At 39.8% G+C, this 23,717-nt stretch overlaps 1 protein-coding gene across 1 annotated transcript in view; it reads right to left on the bottom strand.

Moving 5' to 3' along the window:
- The window catches only part of LOC122815035 (sphingolipid delta(4)-desaturase DES1-like), a 375,413-nt gene extending 356,835 nt beyond the window's left edge, over positions 1-18,578 (bottom strand). The window contains exon 1 of the mRNA XM_044087314.1: positions 18,361-18,578. Within this exon, the coding sequence (XP_043943249.1) occupies positions 18,361-18,442 (82 nt within the window). The 5' untranslated portion in view covers positions 18,443-18,578. The remainder of the gene's footprint in view (positions 1-18,360) is intronic.
- Between the last annotated feature and the right edge of the window lie 5,139 nt (positions 18,579-23,717).

The raw sequence follows: 23,717 nt of genomic DNA, 5'->3' as shown, positions 1-23,717 counted from the left end.
GGGTGGCATAGCCCCCACCTGCATTGGTGTTAAGTTTTATGGTTTTGTTTACTGTCGCTAGGGTGGACTACCGTCAGTTTGCCATAGGAATATTTTCACTGAAAAGTTTGTTCACTGATTAGTGGCTTCGATGATTAGTTGTTCAATGAAGAGACGTTTGCTGAAGTGAGATTTAATTATGTGATATAGACCTGTGCTTACAGATGGGATTTTTTAAAGGTGGATACTTTCTCCATGCCCATTAAATACAACAATAGCTATACAGAGAGTGTGGACTATGAAGTGTCACACAAGCAGCATTTTCTGTGCTGTTACTAATAAAATCTGGCCTCAGTAATTAGCAGTATCCTCTTAACTATACTTGTGATTGATTTACTGCATTACTTATAAACTTTGTGTTTCTTACAAAGCAGTATTACTATCTAATGGCATCAATGCTTCACAGTTAACAAACAGGATACTACAAAAGGTAATCAATGAGGTAGGACTGTTAAAACTAACAGCAGAAAGGGAGCACTGAATCTGTTAGATTTTGCATGTAAGCAGGACAGCGGCCAACATTTTGAGAAGGAAAGTGCAACATGTGGCTTCAACAGCCCAGATCATAATATCTGACACTAATCTGAGCAGTATTAAAAAACATGTCATCAATTTAAATGGAAAACATAAAATAACCATCCATTGCTTTATGGTAATGGACATCAGTGAAAAACTACCAACATAAGTTCATAAAGCATGTTCCTTATAGACAGCATCACTCACTAGCAGTTACACATGCAACACACAATACAAGATACAAAAATATACATAGATATATAGAAAGATAGATAGATAGATAGATAGATAGATAGATAGATAGATAGATAGATAGATGGTAGCTGGGCATTTGGTCAAAACGGTAGTTGGATGACATCTGTTTAATCAACCACATTTGGTTAACAAATGCAGATGGTTGACAAGTGTGCTAGATCAACAATCCTTGGGTAGGGCAATATTCCCTTTCGCCGGAGATTGTGCAAGCTCATAGTTAGTGTATATATAATTAGTAATGGGTGTGGGGAGACTTGCCTCCTGCAGTAAAACTGATGTTTTTTTTATTGTTGTTTGAAATTTGCATGCACCAAGGTTCTTTCTTGGCACACTTGTGGTAATGTGTCAACATTTGCATTGTTGACCTTTTGTAGTTGACATTCTTGTTGTTGGCCTTGTTGATTTGTTGACCAAAGTAAGTATTCCCATATACATATATCTTTATATTTATCTATATATAAAATATTGAAGTAACACAGCATCGAACATCAAAAGATTGATCCCAAAGGAACAAAACTCAAAACATCAGAAAAAATATTTTGTTGCAGTCATTCAGCTTTGTGACAAAATTAACCTGTCACTATGACTCTTCATACCTCTCACTCTTGGTGCAACCCTACTTCTGCTTTATGAGACATTTAAACTGCCACTGTAGCAGATGACACCTCTCAATCCAGCATGTAACCCTACTTCCTGCTTTGTGACACAATTAACCTGTCACTATTACATTGGACACTTGGTATTTGAGAATATAAAAGTATTTCTGCTTTTGTGACAAAATTAACAATCATTTCTACCTCAATTAGTGAAGTATCACGGGTCTATATCATAACATCGAAGTTTCAAAACTTCGAATGTTATGATATCGAACCCAAACCTCAAAGACTGACAATAGCGAAGCCGCGGAACATATATTTATATATATATATATGAAATAAATATGCATGTGAGGGATATGAGCAATGATGTGGATCACAGACCCATTTACATCTGTGACAAGCAGGCCGGTGAGTAAAGATATGAGCAAATCGTTGTAATGTTGGAATACCCTTCCTGAGAAGAGATGAGGGCATCATTAAGAATCTCTTCTCCTATGTCCTACCTGGTGCAATGCTGGAACCACTCTGTACTGCCACCCACATTTACAAGCCACTGACTTCATCACAAAAAGCTTGGTGTGCTGCTATTATTTGTTTTTGTCATAAAATATAAAGTTCTTCCTTACTTGTCATATTTTGTCTTTATTTCAGTTATAGCCTCCCAATCAATGCTGACAAGTTGCATCCGAGTCCTATAGCGACCCTCATGGACAGCTTCACTATCCACAGAGTTTACTAGCCATGTAGGGAATGGAGGTTGTGAATCAGACTTTTCTTTTGTACAGAATATCAACTTTACACTGAGCACTCAGAATATGAAAAATATGTAATTCCTTGTTTATCAGGGCCTTTTAGTTGTAAGGCAGATGACAGAGCTGCATGTAATAAACCTAATGTCACAGATACCATTCATTTGTTGACTGACTGCTTAATGCATCCATCCATCCATCCATCCATCCATCCATCCATCCATCCATCCATCCATCCATCCATCCATCCATTTTCTCAACCACTTGTTATGTCTTGGTCACTGTAACACTTGGTCACTGTGTTAGAAGCCCAAGTAATACTTGGTCATTGTGTTAGAAGATTGAACAGGGAAGCCCAGACTTCCCTATCCTCAACAACAGTTTCCAGCGCATCCTGTGGAATCTGTTGTTAGTCCAGCCAACCTGAGAGATGCAATTCTTCCAACATATCCTGGTTGTGCCCTAGGGCCTTCTTCCAGTGACCCATGCCTGGTACACTCACATTTGAGCTTTGCAGAAGGTATCCTTACTAAATGTCCAAACCACCTCACCAGACTCCTCTTAACTCAGTGGAACATTGGTTGTACTCCAAGAACATCCTCTATTTCCATCTACTTCACTTTATCCCAGACAATGAGCCTAGCTGCCCTGCAAAGGAACCTCATTTATGTTTGTATCCAAGATCTTGTCCCTTTAGTCATTACCCAAGGCTCATGTCCATAGATTCAGTAGTAAATTAAGCACATCATTCTGTTTCTCAGCCCCTGCTTCATCACCACAGTCTGGTACAACAACTATGATACTACTGCCATGCACTCACCTGCAGGTCAGTCTTATTATCCTGTCTACCATCATTCATTTAAAAAAGCCAAATAAACTTAAACTCTCCCAGCTGATTAAGTTGCTCCTCTCTCAACTTTGTAACCATGACCTCTGATGTGGATGTGTTACTTCAGTCAAAGCTGGATGACAGTCAATTGAGGCTAAGAGGACATCATCATCTAAGAACAACAAGATACTACCCTCACGTCCCCAAACTGCATACTTTCAGGATTTTTACTGCACTTTGATATCCTGTTCATGAAAATGAAAATCAGAAACTAGAAGGGAGACATAACACATCCTTGTTAAACACAGACACCCATCTTCCATATTTTCTGCTTAATACTGAGTATGTGAACTCAACTCTTGTTCCTTAAACAAATGGATTAAATGGAAAGCATAAGTAATCCTGGGAACCCATATTGTTATAGCATCTTCCACAAGACATTTCAAGGTATGCATTCATATGGCCTCTCCAGTTCCACAAGCACATATAGGTAGTAGTGGCAAGCTACCACAGTCATGGTAATGTCTGTGAAATTACAAAGAGTTAACTCACTGTTTCATAGTCTAGATGGAATCCATATTGCTTGTCTTGAATAAGTGGCTCATCTCTTGGATCAAGTCTTCTTTAGAGTACACTGGTTTAGGCTTTGGTGATCCTTCTGTTAGAGTGCACCTTACTCTCCAACTGCTTGAAAAGGGGAAACACTACCCAATCTGCCAGTGAAGAGGTATTGTACCAACCCTGCATGCACCTTTGAAAGGGTGGGGTCATAGGTTCATTGGTGTGTTCTAGTCTAATGACCAGTAGGGCATTTGCCACTTATAAGCCTAGCCATGCACCCCAAATGTGATTCACAAATTTGATTTATATAGCTGATGATTTACTGACTGCCTCTAGTCCATCAGAGACATAGGAGTTAGACCAGGGGTGAATTTCTGATTCCTAATTCATTTGTCCAAGTTGAGTTTAAATAGGAATAGGGCGGAATTCTGCTTCACACTGATGGGTAGTCTGTTCCAAAGAATTTGAATTCTCTGAGAAACATATCTGTCTCTCCAACATGTACTATTAATGTCGTAAGCAAAATTAGGTCTTTTAATCTAGTAGTTCTGATGCTGTTTGTTTGCAAATGTGCAAAAGGTTCATCAAAACGGGGTCCAGGGATGCCTTGTATGCCAAGCAAAGATCACCTCTCAGAAGTCTGTATGATACCGAGTAAAGAGGCAGGGCTTTGAGGTGCTCAACACAGGACATTGTGTTTACTTCCATGTAAGGAACCTTTGTGGATGTTCCAGGTGTGCATGTGCCTGGTCAGATACATACTGAAGGGAACATTATACTTTATGATGTGTTTAAGGAGGGCCAGGTATGGTGACATGCTGACCGCTCTGGCCCTAGATGTCATGCACTGTTTATAAGTTAAGGAACATAGAAGATTTTTCTTACTACCTTGGGCACATGTTGCACAAAGGCTAGATTACTATCTACATCAGCACCCAGATCCCTGACTAGTGAATCAGTTTTTAAGGGTGTTTTATTGATGAAATTGTTTCCCAGGCTGGAAGACTTCCCAAAAGGCATTATAATGCATTTCATGGGATTGAGTTTTAAGCCATGGCTTTGGCACTGAGCGTTTTTCTGTATTAGGCCTTCCTGAAGGGTGTTCTTATCTTTGAGGGGGGGGGGGCATTCATTGACTGCTCTCAGTTTGCAATCATTTGTGAACTTGGTTAACTAAAGGCCTTTGACTCTGGATTTAACATCCAATATGAAGATGCCAAAGAAGAGTGGGTCCAGCACAGAGCAATGGGGGACTCCATTGGTGACCTGCTTCTTTGTGGAAGTGGCCTCACCGATTCTAATCTCCTAGGTCCTATCAGTGAGCGAGCTAGCTACCAAATGTGTTATAAAGGGTTTTTTTACTAGTTCAGTAAGTATGTTGATAATGCCCGAGTGGGGTATTGTATTAAATGCTTTAGCCAGATCTAGGTTCATAGGTTCATAGGTTCATAGGTAGGTACTAGGCTATCGGCCCAAGGGCCTATGTAAGCCTAGCCAGCAAGGTTCCTTGGCTTACGCCACCCAAGAAAGTTATTTTCCTGTGCCACTGTCGAGCAGAGACACAGAAGTCATCCCCGGGGTGTATTTCCTATTTCCCGTCCACTCATCAAGATTTTTCTTGAAGAGTGCCAATGAAGAACTTTGCTTGACATAGATGGGTAGCCTGTTCCAGAGTACGGAAAGTCTCTGGGATAGGAATCTATCCCTCCAGCATGTCCTGTTTATTGTGGTGACAAGATTTAGGTCCCTAGAGCATGTAGCTCGGAGGGATTGGGATTTCTTTAGGTGTAGCATGTCCAACAGCTCTGGGTTTGACACAGTACAAAGACAAAATGATCGATTTTAACAATTGGCTAAAATTTTGGTGTCATTCAAAGGGGATCCAGTGTCTGTCAGCCTGGGATGACATGCTCGACAAGCCATGTTGCTTTGCTAGGGACGGCTTGCACCTGTCACCACTGGGCTTTCGGATATTGGCAAAGGCTCTTGCCACCCCCATAGTGCCTTTTTTAGGCAAGGCTCAAAAGTCAAACCCACCCCCATAGACAGCACAAGGAACAAGAAACTAAGGGTAATGCTGCTAAACACCAGAAGTCTTAACCTCAAGATGCACGCACTCAAAGCTCTCCTCAGTATGGAGAACATTGATATCTGTGCAGTGACAGAAACCTGGTTCAAGGCTCCAGAGAGCACCCCAGCACTACCAGGCTATACCTCATATCATGCTTTTCGGCCCCAAAACCTGACCGAACCACAAAAGGAGGGGGAGTTTCCATATTTATCAAGGATATCCACACCTCCAGGTTAGTGGCATTGCACGAAGTATCTGAGACCATCCATGTGCAACTAACAGTGGGCAAGACTGCTTTTCAGTTTATAGCATCCTACAGACCACCCTCTCAAAGTCAGGAATCCCATTCGGCTTTCCTGAAAACATTGGAGAACATGAAGATCTCTCCAAACACCATTATATTGGGTGACTTCAACTACCCAAACATTGACTGGAAGCACTACTCAAGCCCCAGCACCTTAGCCCAAAGATTCCTGGAAATTATAAACTCAAATGCTATGGAACAACTAGTCACCACTCCCACAAGAGGGGACAACATACTAGACCTGATCATTACCAACATGGGGACTCTATGCTCCACACCAGAAGTATATCCATCATTGGTAAGATCAGACCATAAATTAATTTCACTGGATGTCCACATCCTGACCTCACCCCCAGCCCAGAAAACCATAGTGAAAAACTTCTCAAAAGTGAACTTCTCACTTCTCAAAACTGAAGTGGAATCCTTCAAGGCCCCAGGGCCAGTGGAAACTACAGCCCAAACTGCAGAATCCTATATAAATGCATTCTACAGACATCTCCAGGAATGCATGGATCATGCTATCCCAAACAAAACCAAGACCCAATCATCCAAAGGCAGGTGTCCAGTCTGGTGGACCCCTGCCATAAATAAACTGTACAACAGAAGGAGGAAGCTACTACATGATAGAGCAAAATCCCTAATAGGGAAGGCATCTCTGATCAGTACTAGCAAAAAATTATGATCCCTCATAAAATCCTCCAAGGCCAGCTTTGAGAGAAAAATTGCACAGGACACCAAAGACAATCATAAGGCTTTTTCAGTTATGTTAGAAACCTGGGATGCAACTCCCAAACTTGTTCTGAGTTGATTCTAAATGACAAAAATACACTGAACCCACAGACATCGCCAATATCCTGGCAGACAGGTTCAGTGCAAACTTCTCCACCCCTCCCCACAAAGAGCAAGTATCTATCCCGGCAGAGGGCTGCCTCCCAAACATCTCAGATGCTCAGGTGAAGGCTGCCCTCTCCAAAGCACTGCTTCCATGGGACCAGATGGCGTCCCAGGTTGCGTCCTACATGAACTACAAGAGGAACTAATCCCTCAAATAAAACAGCTATACAATCTCAGCCTCACTACAGGATATGTGCCCACAGAATGGCGTACAGCAACAGTGGTCCCACTCCACAAAGGTGGAGCCTCTACGGACCCTGGAAACTATTGCCCCATAAGCCTGACTAGCTTAGTCTGCAAGGCTATGGAAAGGATCATCATGGAGCTCATAAACAAAGACATTGGGGACCTACAGACACTAGATCCTACCCAGTTCGGCTTTGTCAAGGGCAGATCCTGCCTTTTGAACCTGGTTGACTTCTTTGAAACAGTCACCAAAGCCATAGATGAAGGGAAGGTAGTCCACACAGCCTATCTGGACCTTGCAAAGGCATTTGACACAATATCCCACTCGGGCATCATAGATAAGCTATCCAGCTTAAATATAAACCCCTATGTCACAAGATGGGTCGCAAACTGGCTCAAAGACAGAACCCACAGAGTGAGAGTTGCTGGAGCCATGTCAGACTCGAAACCGGTCACAAGTGGCGTCCCACAGGGTTCTGTCCTGGGACCACTCTTGTTCGGTATATACTTTTCCGAGGTACAGGCAAACATGGGATGACTATGGCTCACCAAGTTCGCAGACGACTGCAAACTGGGCGCCATAATCAACTCTCCAGCTGACACAAACATCCTTCAAAAAGGTCTCACAGAGACAGATAACTGATTCCAGCGCCATGGTTTAAAACTAAATGCCAAAAAATGTATAGTCATACCCTTTGGCAAAAACAATGTGCCCACAAATTACCACATAGGCAGAAACCCATTAAGTACAGAGAAAGTTATTAGGGACCTGGGGACCCAAGTTGATAGCAATCTCTCCTTTGAAAACCACATTGCCAAAGTGGTTAGAAAGACCTTCTACATAGCCCACCTCATCACGAAGGGTTTCACATCTAGATCAAGAGAGGTAATCGTGCCCCTTTATTCATCCCTCATCAGGCCCATCATAGAATACAATGCCCCTTTTGGGATGTACTTTACCCGACACCTGCAGCAATTAGAAAGACCCCCAAAAGTATCTCACCAAGAGGATCAAGGGTCTCAAACAGATGCCATATGCTGCTCGGTTAAAAAAACTCCAGCTCTACTCAATTGCATACCACCTACTTCGAGGTGATCTATGCCTGACATACAAAGCTATGTCAAATCCAGAATTAATGGACATGCTCCACCTCAGTAAATCTAAATCCCTTAGAGCCACATGCTCGAGGGACTTGAACCTCAGCACAGAAATAAATAGAACTTGCTGGAGGGACAGGTTCATAACGAAGAGGCTCCCTTCGCTCTGGAATAGAATTCCAGTTCATGTGAGGCAGAGCACCTCACTGAATCTCTTCAAGAAGAATCTCGATAAGTGGATAGGGGATCATAGGTTTGTCCCAGGGATTACTCCAGTGTCACTATTAGACAGAAGCACAGTAAACTAAACCTTAAAAAGGGCACGGTATACTCAAATCAAGGGGTGGTGTAAGCCACACAGAATCGGGCTAGGCTTATAATTGCCCCAGGGCAGATAGCCTAGTATGAACCTATGAACCTATGAACCTATAGCTTTATATGTTAGGCAGAGATCACCTCTGAGTAGGCGATATGCTACAGAGTAAAGCTGGAGTTTTTTGAGGCGGTCAGTGTAGGGCATTTGTTTGAGTCCAGTAATCCTCTTTGTGAGATACTTCTGTGGCCTTTCCAGCTGCTGCAGATGTCTTGTGAGGTACATTCCAAAAGGGGCATTGTACTCTATAGTGGGTCTAATGAGTGTCGAGTAGAGGAAAACGATGACCTCTTTTTTCCTGGATGAGAACCCTTTTATGATGAGATGTGACATGTAGAAGGACTTCCTGACTACTGTGGCGATGTGACTATCAAAGGAGAGACTACTGTCCACCTGGGTCCCAAGGTCTCTTATCACGCATTCGGTGTTAAGTAGATTGCTGCCTATGTGGTAGTTCATGGGTACAGAGTTTTTACCAAAGGGGATGACACTGCACTTTTTGGCATTGAGCTTGAGGCCATGGCTCTGACACCAGGCATCTGTCTCAGAGAGGCCTTTCTGTAGGATGTTGACATCATTTGGGGACTTGACTATGGCTCCTAGTTTGCAGTCATCTGCAAACTTCATTAGCCAGAGGCCTTCTGTGTTAGCCTGTACTTCAGAGAAGTAGATACCAAACAGGAGTGGTCCCAGGACGGAACCCTGTGGTACTCCACTTGTCACTGGTTTGAGGTCAGATTTGGAGTCTGCAACTTTTACAGTGTGGGTTCTGTCAGTGAGCCAGTTGGCAACCCATCTTGTGACATAGGGATTTATGCCTAGTTTATTGAGTTTAGCTATAATTCCAGAATGGGGGATGGGGTTGAAAGCCTTGGCGAGGTCAACATAGGCTGTGTGAACCACCTTACCCTCATCTACGGCTTTGGTGATTGCCTCAAAGAAGTCAATCAGGTTCAGGAGGCATGATCTGCCTTTCACAAACCCGAACTGGGTGGGATCCAGAGTTTGGAGGTTACCAATGTCTTTGTTTATGAGTTCCATGATGATACGTTCCATGGCTTTGCAGACCAGGCTCGTCAGGCTAATAGGTCTATAGTTCCCGGGATCAGTGGTGGTGGCTCCCCCTTTGTGGAGTGGGAAACTGTTGCTGTGCGCCATTCAGTGGGCACAAAGCCTGATGTGAGGCTATTATTGAACTTGGTGCTTAAGTGGGGAGCCAGTTCATTCTGAAGTTCGTGTAAAACGCAGCCTGGGATGTTGTCCGGTCCCATGGATGCTGTGTTTTTGGCTTTAGAGAGTGCAGCTTTCACCTGCGTAGTTGTGATTACAGGGACTCTGCATTCTTCCTGTATATATATATATATATATATATATATATGGGCCCTTTAGGGGGTGAGGGGGGGGTAAAGTTAACACTGAACCTATCTGCCAGGATGTTGGCAATATCAGTTGGTTCTGTAATTTTCGTGCCTTTGTGCTGTAACTCAGAGCAGATCTGGGTGTTGCCATTGAGATTCTTGACATAGCTATAGAATGCTTTGTGGTTGTCCTTGGAATTAGTGGTGATTTTATTTTCGTAGCTAGCTATGGAGGATCTTATAAGGGATCTCAGCTTCTTACTGAGGCTGACCAGGGAGCTCCTCCACTCATGGGATTTTACTCTCTTTTGCAACAGTTTCTTCCTTCTGTTGTACAGTTTGTTTATGGCAGGGGTCCACCAGATTGGCTTCCTTTTTTTGGAGGATAGTGTCTTGGTTCTGTTTGGGATAGCACGATCCATGCACTCATGTAGGTGCTTATAGAGTGCATTTGTGTAGGATTCAGCAGCTGTAACTGTATTGTCCATCTGCATGGGTGTCATGAAGTTCACTACTTCTGTCTTAAGCATGAAGTTGGCTTTGGAGAAATTTTTTATTGTGGTTTCCTTACTGGGGGGTGGGGGTGGGATGTGGATATCGAGGGTGATTAGCTTATGGTCGGATTGGACCAACCAAGGTAGGCAGTATGCACCATTTTCCTGTCATCTATAGCCTTAGTGCCCTTTTCAAAGGAGTCCACCAGATTCAGCATGACCTTCCCTTTGACAAAGCCAAACTGGGGATGATCCAGTGTCTGGAGGTCTCCTCTGTCCTTGTTGATAATTTCCATGATAATTCTTTCCATGGCTTTGCAAATAAGACTGTTCAGACTAATAGGATTCATTGAAGGTCCTTCCTTATAGGGGAGGGGGGGTGTTGGCTGTTGCAGTGGCACAAAGCTTGTTTTAAGACTATAGTTAAATAATGGCTCCAGGGGTCTTAAGTCATATTGTAGACTTTTCAGGAGGCATCCTCGTATGTTATCAGGGCCCATTGAGAGAGTGTGCTTGGCTTTAGTGAGTGCAGCCAGTTCATGCTCTCTAGTTATAGCAGAAGGGGTTATGTTTGAGATTATTTTTGTGGGAATGGTTGAGGGTGACAGGGGGGGTAAAGCTGGAGCTGAATTTATCCACTAAGAGGTTCACTATATCACCAGGCATGGTGAATGTAGCACTATTAACCACTAGTTCCACACATTGCTGTATTCTGCCCTTGTGGTTTCTGACATAGCTGTAGATGGCCTTATGGTTATCTTTCACCTGGGAAGCTATCTTAACCTCAAAGCTGGCTTTGTTTGATGTAATTAGCTCTCTTAGTTGTTTATTTACTTTAATGAGAGAGTTTCTATCTTTATGGGAATTACCTTTCCTGACTTTTGCCATATTTTTTTCTTTTATTGTATTTCCTGTTTAATTTAGGATGCCACCAGTGTAGTTTGTTTCTGGAGCTAGTCCTGCACTTACTTCTGGTAGGTACAACAGCCTATGTGCGACCATTGACATGGCTGTACAGTTTCTGAGAGCAATTCAACATAGGCTGCTGTGTTCTCTGGGTTTGGAAGGGCAGTGAATTTTGACAAACCACCACTTAATAAAAGGTAATTTGCTTTGGAATGATTCCTGTTACTGGTTTTAATGGGATTACAAAGTTGATTTTGATTTAAAGGTGAGAGTTTTATGGACAGACCTTACCAGGGATGATGAAACATGGTGGGGGGGGGGGTGCAGCATTCCCCCATAATTATAAGCACAAGGTCCAGTATGCTGGAACCTCTAGTAATTGTATTCACTATTTGGTCAAGGGTGTTTGTATTTACAAAGTCCAGGAGTCTCTGTACCTTTTAGATTTGAGGCCATGTAGGATTCTCAGTCTATAGAGGGGTAATTAAAGTCTCCTATGAGTAGGGTGTTAGGCTGGATAGTAAGTGTCTCCAGTAGGTCTAAGTATGCATTGTGAGCTTTTTGGGACATGGAGGGTGACTTATAGCTGGCTAAGATATGGTATGGGATTTAGTCTATGGTGATCTGCACATAGAGAAATTCCAACATATCATCCTGTTTGACACTTTAGAGGTATGCTTGTTATTGATATATATTGAGGCACCTTCTGCTTTAGCCCTTGTCTGTGCGGCTACTGGTCTGAAAGTGTGGAAGGCACTGAAACTTTGCACTGCCATAGTAGTCTCTGCTGCTTTAAACCATGTCTTAGTAACTGCACAGATGTCTATATTCCTGAGTGTGAGGAGGGCTTGGAGAGAGTGTAGCTTTTTTTTTAGGCTCCTGGCATTAAGCAGTAACTCCTTGATGTTCAGTTGAGTTAATTTTGCTATGTCAGTAGGTTTATCAGTTTGGAATTTCCTAAAAAAGGCACTGTGCTGGTCAATAAAGTTTTAACAAAAACAGAACGAGCCAGCATACAGTGACCTGAAACAGTTTATTGGTAAAAAAACATAAAAAACAGCAAAAGACTCAGACCGGTTTCGGCCAGACTAAATCACAGCCTTCATCAGTGATGAAGGCTGTGATTTAGTCTGGCCGAAACCGGTCTGAGTCTTTTGCTGTTTTTTTATGTTTTTTTACCAATAAACTGTTTCAGGTCACTGTATGCTGGCTCGTTCTGTTTTTGTTTGAACAAGTTTATGCCTGGAGCCGTGCATTTGCCTGCCGTGCAGGAGTTCACTTTTCGATAAAGTTTTAGTCAGTATTCAAAAGCCTAAAGAAGAGAGGTGCAGACCATCCTTGGCAAAGCAATCATGGTTAATTATGACATATTAAAAATGTCCAGCAACTTCAGCACTCACAGTTATATATAATCTACTCCTACAACCTTGCAACAGGGGAAATGCTCAATTACTTTAATAACTCCAGCTCTTGAAAATGTTCCCAGTTATGGTTAACATTTCTCACCCTAGCAGAAAACAGCCTGGGGAATGTCAGCAGATGGTTTGCCAGAACTTCTTTGAGCCCATAAAAAATTCAGTTTTCTTGGTTTAGCCAAACTACTGCAGCATCTGAGCCATCACATCAGTGGCTGTGGCAGCTGCTGTCCTCCTGACCTGTTAGTACCTATCAGTCAGGTGGTCAAGAGACCTCTCCAGTAGCAATGCAATGGACATCTTCTTTACTAAACCCAAGAAATTGCATTTCTTTGTGTACTGCAAAGCTATGAGGGGCCCCCAAGTTATTGTTTTCTGGAGTTAAGGTAACCATAATTAATTTATGTATAATATGGGGGGGTATGGCAGAGACAAAGCAGAGTGCCCCTTCATAAAGACAAAATGCATTGTAAATGTTAAATAAGTCTTGTCATAGTTAAGGCACTAAAGCCATAAGACTTATTTATCAGGCATTTTATTCACAATAATTGAAAACTGTCAGCAGTATGAGGCTGTCTAATATGTTGAAAATGAATCCGTAATATTTTAATTGTCCCATATATTTTATGGAGTTCCTCTTCAGGAACTATGATGCTATATTTGTGTAGTTCTTTCCTGAAAGGTAACTGTGCTGCCTAACAGCTATAGTGTAATTTGGAGTGGAATTGCACAGAGACACTGCTATAGTTAAAGAGAAGGAACCCTAAGTGAATATTGTCAAAATTTTTCCCCAAAATATTGATAACCACTAGAGTTACCATAATGGCTTCTCTGCCTATTACTACCATATTTCAATACATTGATCTGACTTTGTCTTCTGATTTTATCATGAATGCAGCAGCAGTTATTTATCACGTGTAGGCCAACTGTTTTTGCAGCCCACCTGAAAATTCCACTGCACATGCATGAATTCATGTTTGAAGTAAGACATCCAATAATAGAAGATATGTAAAAAGCAGAGACAAAAATATTGACGCTCAAAAATACATGAAGATGCTTTTTAAATGGGTAGATACAGACACACAGCTCTGGAAAATTTCAGTGTTTTGACCCAAAACTTACAGTACTGCTGTTACTTTAGACAATACCTAGCCTCAAATAGCCTGTTCTCAGAAATACAACATGGCCTTAGGCCCCAGCACAGCACCACTACTGCTCTTCTACATTTTGCCAATATAATAAACCAACAAAGAAACAATGGTCTACTTGACTTGTCAAAGAAAGACATTTGATATCGTCTCGCACCAGCAACTGCTCATTCGACTCTCTTCAATAGAACGTTTACAAAACTCCTTGTTGTTGTTCCTTAGTTACCTGTCTGGAAGGCAACAAGCTGTTAAATGGCAACAAACCTACTCATCCTTTCAACCAGTTACTACAGGTGCCCCTCAGGGCTCTTTCCTGGGTCCTCTTCTATTTAATATATTTATTAACGACCTCCACGTCTGCACTCATTATGCTAGTTTAGTTTAGTATGCAGATGACTCAACATTAATATGTGCAGCCTCAACAAAAATGCGCTCCTAGACATTACCCAAAAATCTTTTTTCTCTGTAGAAACCTGGCTCAAAGAATCAAACCTCCTACTCAACCCCAAGAAAACCAAGCTAATGCTTTTCACCTTAAAAAGTTGCCAAAATCAAAAGCAATATAAAGTCATCAAATAGTACTGTCACTGAAACTATAACTCACAGTAGACTTCTAGGCATTATAACAGATAACAGTCTCAAATATGATCACCATATAGGGCATACCATTACATCTACACAGCAGTCACTAGGTTCCCTTTATAGGATCAATGGATTCCTTACAAATACTGCAAGAAAAACTCTAGCCACTACCTTCTTACTGATGACTCTGTTATACGCCATGCCACTCCTATCCTAATCAAACTAAACAATACTCAAAGAAAGAAACTTGCCTTCTGCTACAATAAAATAGCTACATTTACACCAGTCTCCCTCATAGGACCCACCATTGTCATAGCTTAAAACAATTAAACTGGCTTGAACTGCACAACTGTCTAATATATTCACAACTAATTATACCACACAGACTCATTCATCATCCAGAAAAATGCTCTGCACTACAAAACGTATTACTACCCTACTGTCCAGCAAGGGACCTCCGTTTTAGTAATAAATTCTTATTACTTATTCTTCTTTCGGCTTTTCCAAGTTAGGGGTCGCCACAGTGGATCACCTGTCCACTCATGATTTTCAGTGGAGTTTTACAGTGCCAAGTTGCCAGCTGGTGCCCAACCTTCCGCAGAAGGCACACACATGTACACACTCATGCCTATGGCCAATTTAGTGTATCCAACCCACCTACAGCATTCTTTGGGATGAAACCGGAGCACCTGGAGAAAACCTACATGACCACAGGGAAGACATGCAGACTCCGCACAGAAGGCACCCCAGCCAAGGATCAAACTGGAGAACCTCTTGCTGTGAGGTGGCAACGCTAACTGCTGCACCACAGTGGCCACCCAATAAATTCTTATTATTTATAAATAAGTTAAATAATGTTGCAGGACTCTCGCTATACTCCCAATATGTTGCTAAACTCTGGAATAGTATCCTCACGCAAATAAAACTTTCCCATAAACTAAGCATTTTTAAACCACTGCTTAAACAACATCTTACCAATCCTGATCCTGTACATCCTCATCACAAGGTTAACACTTTGTGCTTACTGTATGATACTCTCCAAGTACTGTCCTTAAACAGAATACTCTCAACTTCTTACTGAAATGGCAAAACAATTTTTATACATGTGCTGCCTGTACAATCCACTAAACTGCACTTGTGCTTTCTCTTTAATAACTTCCACCTCTGTAAAATATTTGAATGTATAAGTGTAACTGTTTGTGTATACATGTAAATAGAAATGTAACTACTTGTGTTTAACTGGAACTTAATATAATGTAATGAATGCACATAGAGCTTTTGTTCCCGGGCCTCTGCTGAAAATGGGTATTACCCAGTTGGACTTTCCCAGTAAACAAAGACAAATAAATAAAAAATAAATAAATACATTTTTGTGGTATCACTAAACATTGAACATTGACATGTATTTCTTACAATTTGTTTATTCCTAGTGTATAACTTGTGTATTCTTGTGAAAAAAAGGTAGCAGCATTCCCCAATATGTTAGGTGTAAATCTGATTCCTTCAACATAAATGTCTGTAGCGACTCACACTGGTGAAGTCACAACTGGGACAAGTTTTACCTGTTTGGTTATAGTTGTAAACTGATTCCCACAGCTACACTGGTGATCTAGATAAAGTGTAGATACACCCTTTGCACCGGGTTGGTATGTATCACCGAATAATTTGCAGGAGAAGACATAAAGCAATATACATTTATTGTATTTCCAGAGGCTAAGGGCTCATACTGATGCCAAAAAGCCATTGCGCAAGCTGTAAGTGAGAAGTATGGAAACCCTGAAATGTGACAAACACCTAATGAAAAGTCCCAGTATGAAGAATTACTGAATAAAGGCATATCTTTTCCTAGAAACAATAAGCCATTCACAGGTAAATAATATGAACACAAGTTGTGTTTTGTGAAAAAAGCATCTAATTTAAAGATAGAACTTCTCAAAGTACTGATTTATGAATAAGAATCATATTCCTTTTGTGAAAGACGTATGGGAACTCTACTGCTGTATCTCTGTTTTCATTACTGCAAATAACTCAGTGCATGTACTTAGAATAAAACTTAGAAAATGAAAAGAGAAGTTTAAATATTCCTGGCAACCACTTTACAATGGCAGATACTGTATAATATCGTTTTTGGAGACTAGAATTTGCAGCAGTTTGGTCCATTATTCACTGCAGATTTCACATAAATAATACACTAATCTTCCTGTAAAAGCCACAGAAACAATTTACTATATTGCACAAGTTAATATACAGTATACATTAGTGCCACCTAAGAAATGTTTATTCCAATCTTACCTTAGCTAAGAAATATATAAACTATTTTCTGTTACATTATTACAGAACTAAGCTCTCGGTGACACTGATATCCTTAAGTTTAATTCTAACAATATTTACAGGAAAATGTGGTAACTTTGAGTAAATCACTTCCCTCTTCCCAATCCCTATAGGCCTACAGCCACCCAGAAACATATATCTATACACAGTTGGCAAATAATAGCAGTCTAACATAGAAGGGATGAGAAAAAATGTATGACTGGATTTGGCTGGCACTGAGTGCATTGACAAAACTCTTGGAAAATTGATTAGCTTGTACGTTAGTCCATAATTAGGTGGTTTAGAAAGTATGAATGACTTTGTTTACTCAAATATGTTTCTATTTGTGTGTCTATCCACATTGTTAGAAGGTGGGTCATGCAAACAGATATCTGTCATTTGGAGTATGTTTTGGGATTGAACATCCATGTTAGTTGGAGCTGTGGTGACATGTGAAGATGGAGTGGTGGTAAAGATAGTGACATTCTCTTAATCCTTGTCTGAGTGACTGGAGTGGGAATATATAATATGAGTGGATGAAACCCCCCATGTATGAGGGCTGTAATGGTGAAGTCATGTGCATTGATGCATATACATCAGGCTTTCACTGCACTGTGGGTAAGGTTAGTGAACTTCTCTGCAGAGAGAAATAGATTATAGGTAGCTGGTAACTCCAGACTGGAGTAACAGGAACTATGTATATAGATGTATGAAAATGTTTAATTACAGTGTTATTCTGAAATGAAATAAAAATTAAACATTCTGAAACCTATAGGAAAATCTTTGCTGTAGGAAACAGTCTAAACCAAAAAAAAAAAAAAAACCTTACTACATCAAAGTTATGAGCTCTGTACATAGGGCAACCTGAACCTTTGAAAAGCTTTGGTGTTAGCAGCCTTGAAAGACTGTGAATGACAGAGTATTTTATAGTTCCTCTCTTTATGATGTATTATATGACATGCGACACCATCAAAACGTAAGATACGTAGCACTGCCGTGCATTATGTAGAGGTAAGTGGTATAACTCAAAACAGGATAGCAGGGCAAGAGGCAGGCCTTTGGGTCCAACATATAACTGTTCTCTTCTTGTTTCCAAGGCAGTGTAAACAAATGCCAAACTAGTTCTAGTATGCTTGATAGCACAGGTGTCTCACATTACAGCAAAAGCTGATTTTAGCTGTTTTTGACTCCCAGCGCTATTAGATGTCACCAGTTCTAAGTGAAACTGTAATAACTGAATGTGCCTGACAAATTCTTAATTTAAAGAACCCACAGGATATTGCATATGATCTCCAAGTAAGAAAGTTAGAAATGTGTTTTTATGAGTAAAGTGTGCTCATTGTATAAATTAGATGGCTATGGAAATGTGAAAATGAAAATATAAGGGTGTCCAATGATCTTTTTCCATCTAGCTGTTGAATTTAGCACATTAAATTTAAAATTTAAACTCAGTGAAGAATTATACAGAACACAATCCCAATACAATTTAAAGTATTACTAGTGTCAGTTTTTTTTATTGTTTTTCTCCAGCCACCAAAAGCACTTTAATTTCAGATGACCTTTCAGAAAATTTTTAGCTTGCTAAATTTTTCAATTAATTTGCTAAATCACCAGTCTTAAAATAGTTCTTCTTCCATCCTTGTTGTCAACAAATCTCATCCCTTTGCACTTACCTAAGATTTCCTTCCTTCTGCTGCAGTGGGGTTGTTCTGTATAGACCCACTCAAAATGATCTCTGGTCACTTTGTTCCCCATTGTAAACTGAAGATCAGAATCCCATCCAAGAAGGAAATGCAGGGAAGCACACAAGAGGAAAGGAAACGAGACAGAGAGGGTGAAGAAATGCACTGCAGTATGCAAGACACGTACTTGTACAGTATTGCATCAATAAGAACAGAATGAAGGAGCACAAATCCTAACTCCTCCTCAGTTCTTAACTGTAGATCTGATGTAATGTTAACCAAGAAGACAAACATGTTATTCCTGTTCTCCTTCCTCACAAATGCATTCCTCATCTTTGCAAGTTTTTATTAAAGTGACAGTACATGTAACAGTGAGACAAGTTCCCCATAGGACACTTTAGTAGCATTAGCAGTTAGTCTGCTTTGACCATGTACTTCTGTGTGTGTGTGTGTGTGTGTGTGTGTGTGTGTGTGTGTGTGTGTGTGTGTGTGTGTTGTGCATGCATATGTATGTGTGTGCACTCATGCATGTATGCACGTGTATATTTGTGTGTGCATGTGTGTGTGTGTGTGTGTGTGTGTGTGTGTGTGTGCGTGTGTTGTAGTGGCACAACAGTCTTATCAATCTTATATATGAAACACACTTTTTATACTACACAAAAAAAAGTCCGAAGTTTCACAAGTTTGGAGCCTCTTACTTCAAAGAAAGAGAAATGTCAGCACCAAACAAGACCCATATGCATACCTTCTTCACCCTTATTAATGGATGTTAGAAGTCCTCCTTTAAGAACAACTTACCACGCATTTCAGTTTCCTGAGGATGACATCCTGCCTTCTCTATGTATTCTTGAGTGCAGATACTGCTTTTAGCCAAGCTACCTCTTCTGAGTGTGCCTACCAGTTCCTCTACAAGACTTTTATTAATACATGGTGACATTTGGATGTACATGCTGTTATGTCAGTTACTCTGTCAGAGAACCAATTAGTGCACTTCTCATTCCTATAGACTCTTTTACATAGGTTGTCTGATGATTCTCTAGTACATTCCGATAACCCCAAACATTCCCAGAGGTACCTTAATAGGGTCTCCTCCTAAATCTCTGTATGAGAGACTGTACAAGTTCAGATATTTTAATCTCTCATAATAACTTAAATTTCCACATCAATTTATTCCCTTGGCATATTTCTGCAGTACTCTTTCTAATTTACTCATGCTTGTTTTCTTATAAAGTTTCCATATTGTAATTCCATAATCAAGTTTGGGTCTAATGTAACTCACAAACAATGACTCCATCATTTCTAACTTCCTAGACTTCATAAATCTTTTTATAAACCTATAGTTTTATAACTATCATTAACCAAGTGGTTGATATGATTAGAAAAACTCAAAGCTGGATCTACCCATATACTCAGGTCCTTAAATGAACCAACAGTTTCAATCCTTGTGTGTTGCATTAAATATTCATCTTTCAATTTATACCTCTCCCATATCTCATACACTTAGTTTTTAATGTATTTATTAACATATTCTTCTGTGCCAAAATGATCAATTTAGTCAAGTTCTTTTGCAGACATACCCTGTCTGTAACACATGTAATCAGCTTACCCAATTTCAAGTAATCTGCAAACAGACTATAGAACACATCAGATGAAAAAGATAGATCTGAAAGATGCAATCTAAACAAGTATTGGCCTAGAACGGATCCATGTGGGACACAATTTTTCATTCATAGCTGTTATTATATTGCTATAGAACATCATGTTACAGGTGGTAATAGATCTATTTTCAACATATGCATGCTGATATATGGTTTCAGATCCCAACCTTTTCAGTTCTGACAGTAACTTATCCAATATTACCTTCTCCATTATTTTCCTACAACTTGAAAGTAAACTTAAGGGTCTGTATGACTCTGTTGTTGTTCCACTCCCCTTCCCCTTAAATACAAATTTGATAAGCTCATGTATCCAATCTTGAAGAATCTCCCCCAAATGTATACAGCTTAGTAAACAGATATAATGATACTGTAAGTTCTTGCTGAAGTGTTTTCAAGTCATTACTAACACCATCTCCTCCCTGTGCTTTGTTTGATTCCAGTTTGTATAGTTCTTCTCAAATATAATCTAATTCGATTTTGTATCTGAGTTACCTGGATGTCACTAGGAAAATTTATCACCCCCTTTGTGGAGCCAAACTACTTTGCATAGGATTTTGTAAATAAATCTATAATCTGTTGGTGTCTGAGAATAAACTTTAGATTCTACACAGTTTTTCAATGTGTGTGTCTTTTATTTCTTCCACATCTTATGTATCTATAAAATGTTTTCCTATTATATTCAATATGTTATATAATTGTTCTTCCAATTTGTCTTGATCATGGCTCACACTATGGTTAATTTGTCTGTCCAGCTTATTTATTTCAGTTTTCAAAGTTGTAGTTCAACCTCTTTTCCATTTCTTATATTTTTTGCCTCTCACCCTAATCAAGTATCTTGTTCTTATGGAAATATATCCTCCTGATGTTATATACTTAAATCCTGATATTAAACATTGTTTTTTCATTTTTTTTGCATTCAAACAATTCATCTTTCAAAACTTTCCAAATTCCTTCTGCAGTTTTTCGCTAAACACAGCACTCCAACTATTTTTACATAGTGTCTGTTTTGCTTCCATATAATCTGTTATTAATCTTCTGTGCATTGGTTTAGATTGCAGTTTGACAGAGCTATCTATCAACAAATTAACCTTTATAACCCCATGATCACTACATATCAATGGTGGTAAAATTTGATATGAAGTAACAGCAATTTCATTAGGAACACATATAATGTCCAGCATGGTTTGTTCTCTGGTAGGCTTTTATACAATCTGAATCAATTGTTGTTCCTGAACATAAGATGTGAATAATTTCCTTATTAATGTTATTGAGTCAATATCATTCCAATCTGTCTCTGGTAAATTTAAGTCCTCAGCTACTATTATTCTTCCCTTTTGTGTTTCATGCAAGAAATGTATGATTTCTTGTAGGTCATCAGCACTTGACTTTCGCAGTCTGTACCCTCCAACAATTGTTATATGTTCCAGAGGTGTCTTTATTGTCACAGTTACACAACCTATAGTATTGGTGTTATCACTGAATGTGTAATAATCACAGGTTTTATAGCTATCTCTAATCCTTATCATAACACCTCCACTCGATTATTTGTTAGAATGCCTGTTATAGAAAAAACATTTATACCCTGACAGAACTAGTTTCCAGTCATTGTCCTTTAAGCATGTTTCGCAAACAGTAAGATCATAAATCTTGTGGGAACGTAGCAAATTTTCCAATAAAAAAAATATTAATGCTCCTAGCATTAACAACCATCAGAGATGTATCAAATGTTGCCATATGTGAACTGTTAAATTTTTATTCTGGCAAAGATCCGGCCTTGTGTTTGTCAAATGCTGCAAAATATCTATTATAAAATTATCTTCTCTGATCTTGACAAGTACACGCCATCCTTTCTAAACACGTGTGCCCAAACATAGGCTCTGATGCCCTACACATTTTCATTTTTTAAAACGGGACATTTTTTTTCATGAAGGTATTTACACAAAAAATCTTTTAATTCATGGTGACCTGACTCTCCATTTTATATGTGATTTTTGAAAAATACATCCTAATAACTGTACAAACTATGCTATCTAAGAGAGAAGTAAGTTTCCTACTAACAGAGAGTCCTTGATAATGAGATAATTTCATTTCACAGTGAACTGATCGAAGGAAGGACACTGAGGAAACTCGGAGCTATAATATATAACATTAAGTATCCTGTTTTTTGTTTATTTTGTTCTTTATTTCTTTGTTATTTATAGCACTTTGTGCACTGTGTATTTTTCTAGCTAGTTTCACTGTGTGTGAGGTATTAACTGGAAATTGCCCACATTTATTAAGCATCTGTTGGGTTGTTACAGTTACAGGTTACAGTAAACTCTTTTTTTCTAGAGGCTCCTTTAGCTGTTTAAAACTTTCATTTAAAGGCTCACTGCTGCTTTTCAGCTGTGAAACATTTCTGCAGTTTGTTCTAAGCAGTGTGGATATTTGTAGCATTTCCATATTCAGGCTTGTATTTGGGCCTAGTGTTTGTGGAGGCTGTGTGTCTGAGCACATATTCAGAGACATTGGTTTGGCCAAAGGCATCAGGCATTTCTGTGAGAGAGAATTGTTTGAGGTCATTGGCTGACTGAGGTCACCTGGACTACAGCTTAGACTAAGCACCTCATTGGTTCTTTTGAGATTTCTTTCTTAAAAGCTGTCTCAGGTTTCAACTGTCTGTTACCTAAGAAGTTCAGTTGTAAATGCTCTGCCATTTCACAGTGAACTGATCGAAGGAAGGACACTGAGGAAACTCGGAGCTATAATATATAACATTAAGTATCCTGTTTATTGTTTATTTTGTTCTTTATTTCTTTGTTATTTATAGCACTTTGTGTACTGTGTATTTTTCTAGCTAGTTTCACTGTGTGTGAGGTACTAACTGGAAATTGTCCACATTTATTAAGCATCTGTTAGGTTGTTACAGTTACAGGTTACAGTAAACTCTTTTTTTCTAGAGGCTCCTTTAGCTGTTTAAATCTTTCATTTAAAAGGATCACTGCTGCTTTTCAGCTGTGAAACATTTCTGCAGTTTGTTGGTGGCTTTGCAGTTGCCCGCCCCTAGTGTAAATTTGATCTGGGACCCTCCTCCCAGTCTAGTGTCATTACCTCATTCTACCCAGTACAGGGAGAACATTTGAGAAGGCCGATCAGCTTAGTTTCTGCTACTCCTTTCTCTCTTTCCACTAAAAAAAAAAAAAAAAAAAAAATTATCTGCTTTTACTGTATTTGTGTTTTTTCCTACTTTATTTTGCTTTTGCGTCATCTTAAAAGTACTTAATTGTATTTATTACTGCTTGGTGTAACTTATTCTAAGCCTTTTAGTTTAAGCACTTGGGCTTCAGACCAGTTGTTTTACATTAGGAAGGTTTGTGGGCTGCACTGTGGTGTCCGGACAGGTAGCTTACATCCTTCTAAGTTGGGAACTGCTGATTGAGGGCTCAGTGTCTGTTATTCTAAAAGTGTATTAGTTCTGGTTTAAGCACCTGGGCTTCAGGCCAGTTATTTTACATTAAGAAGGTTCATGGTCTGCACTCTTGTGGGAGAAGAGGCTGGACTCTGCCCTTCTGAGCTGGGAATTTCTGGTTAAAGGCTTATAGTGCCTGCATATCTGAAATATTTCTTACTGTAATTGGTACACCTTGTTTGCTGTAGCATAGACTAGATCCAGGCCTGCTGAATCTAGTTTTGTTTGTATGCTTGTTATTT

The sequence above is a fragment of the Protopterus annectens genome, chromosome 1.part0, assembly GCF_019279795.1.
Source record: "Protopterus annectens isolate FY-2018-M chromosome 1.part0, PAN1.0, whole genome shotgun sequence".
Lineage (NCBI taxonomy): Eukaryota > Metazoa > Chordata > Ceratodontiformes > Protopteridae > Protopterus > Protopterus annectens.
This window is presented reverse-complemented; position numbering and strand designations above follow the sequence as displayed.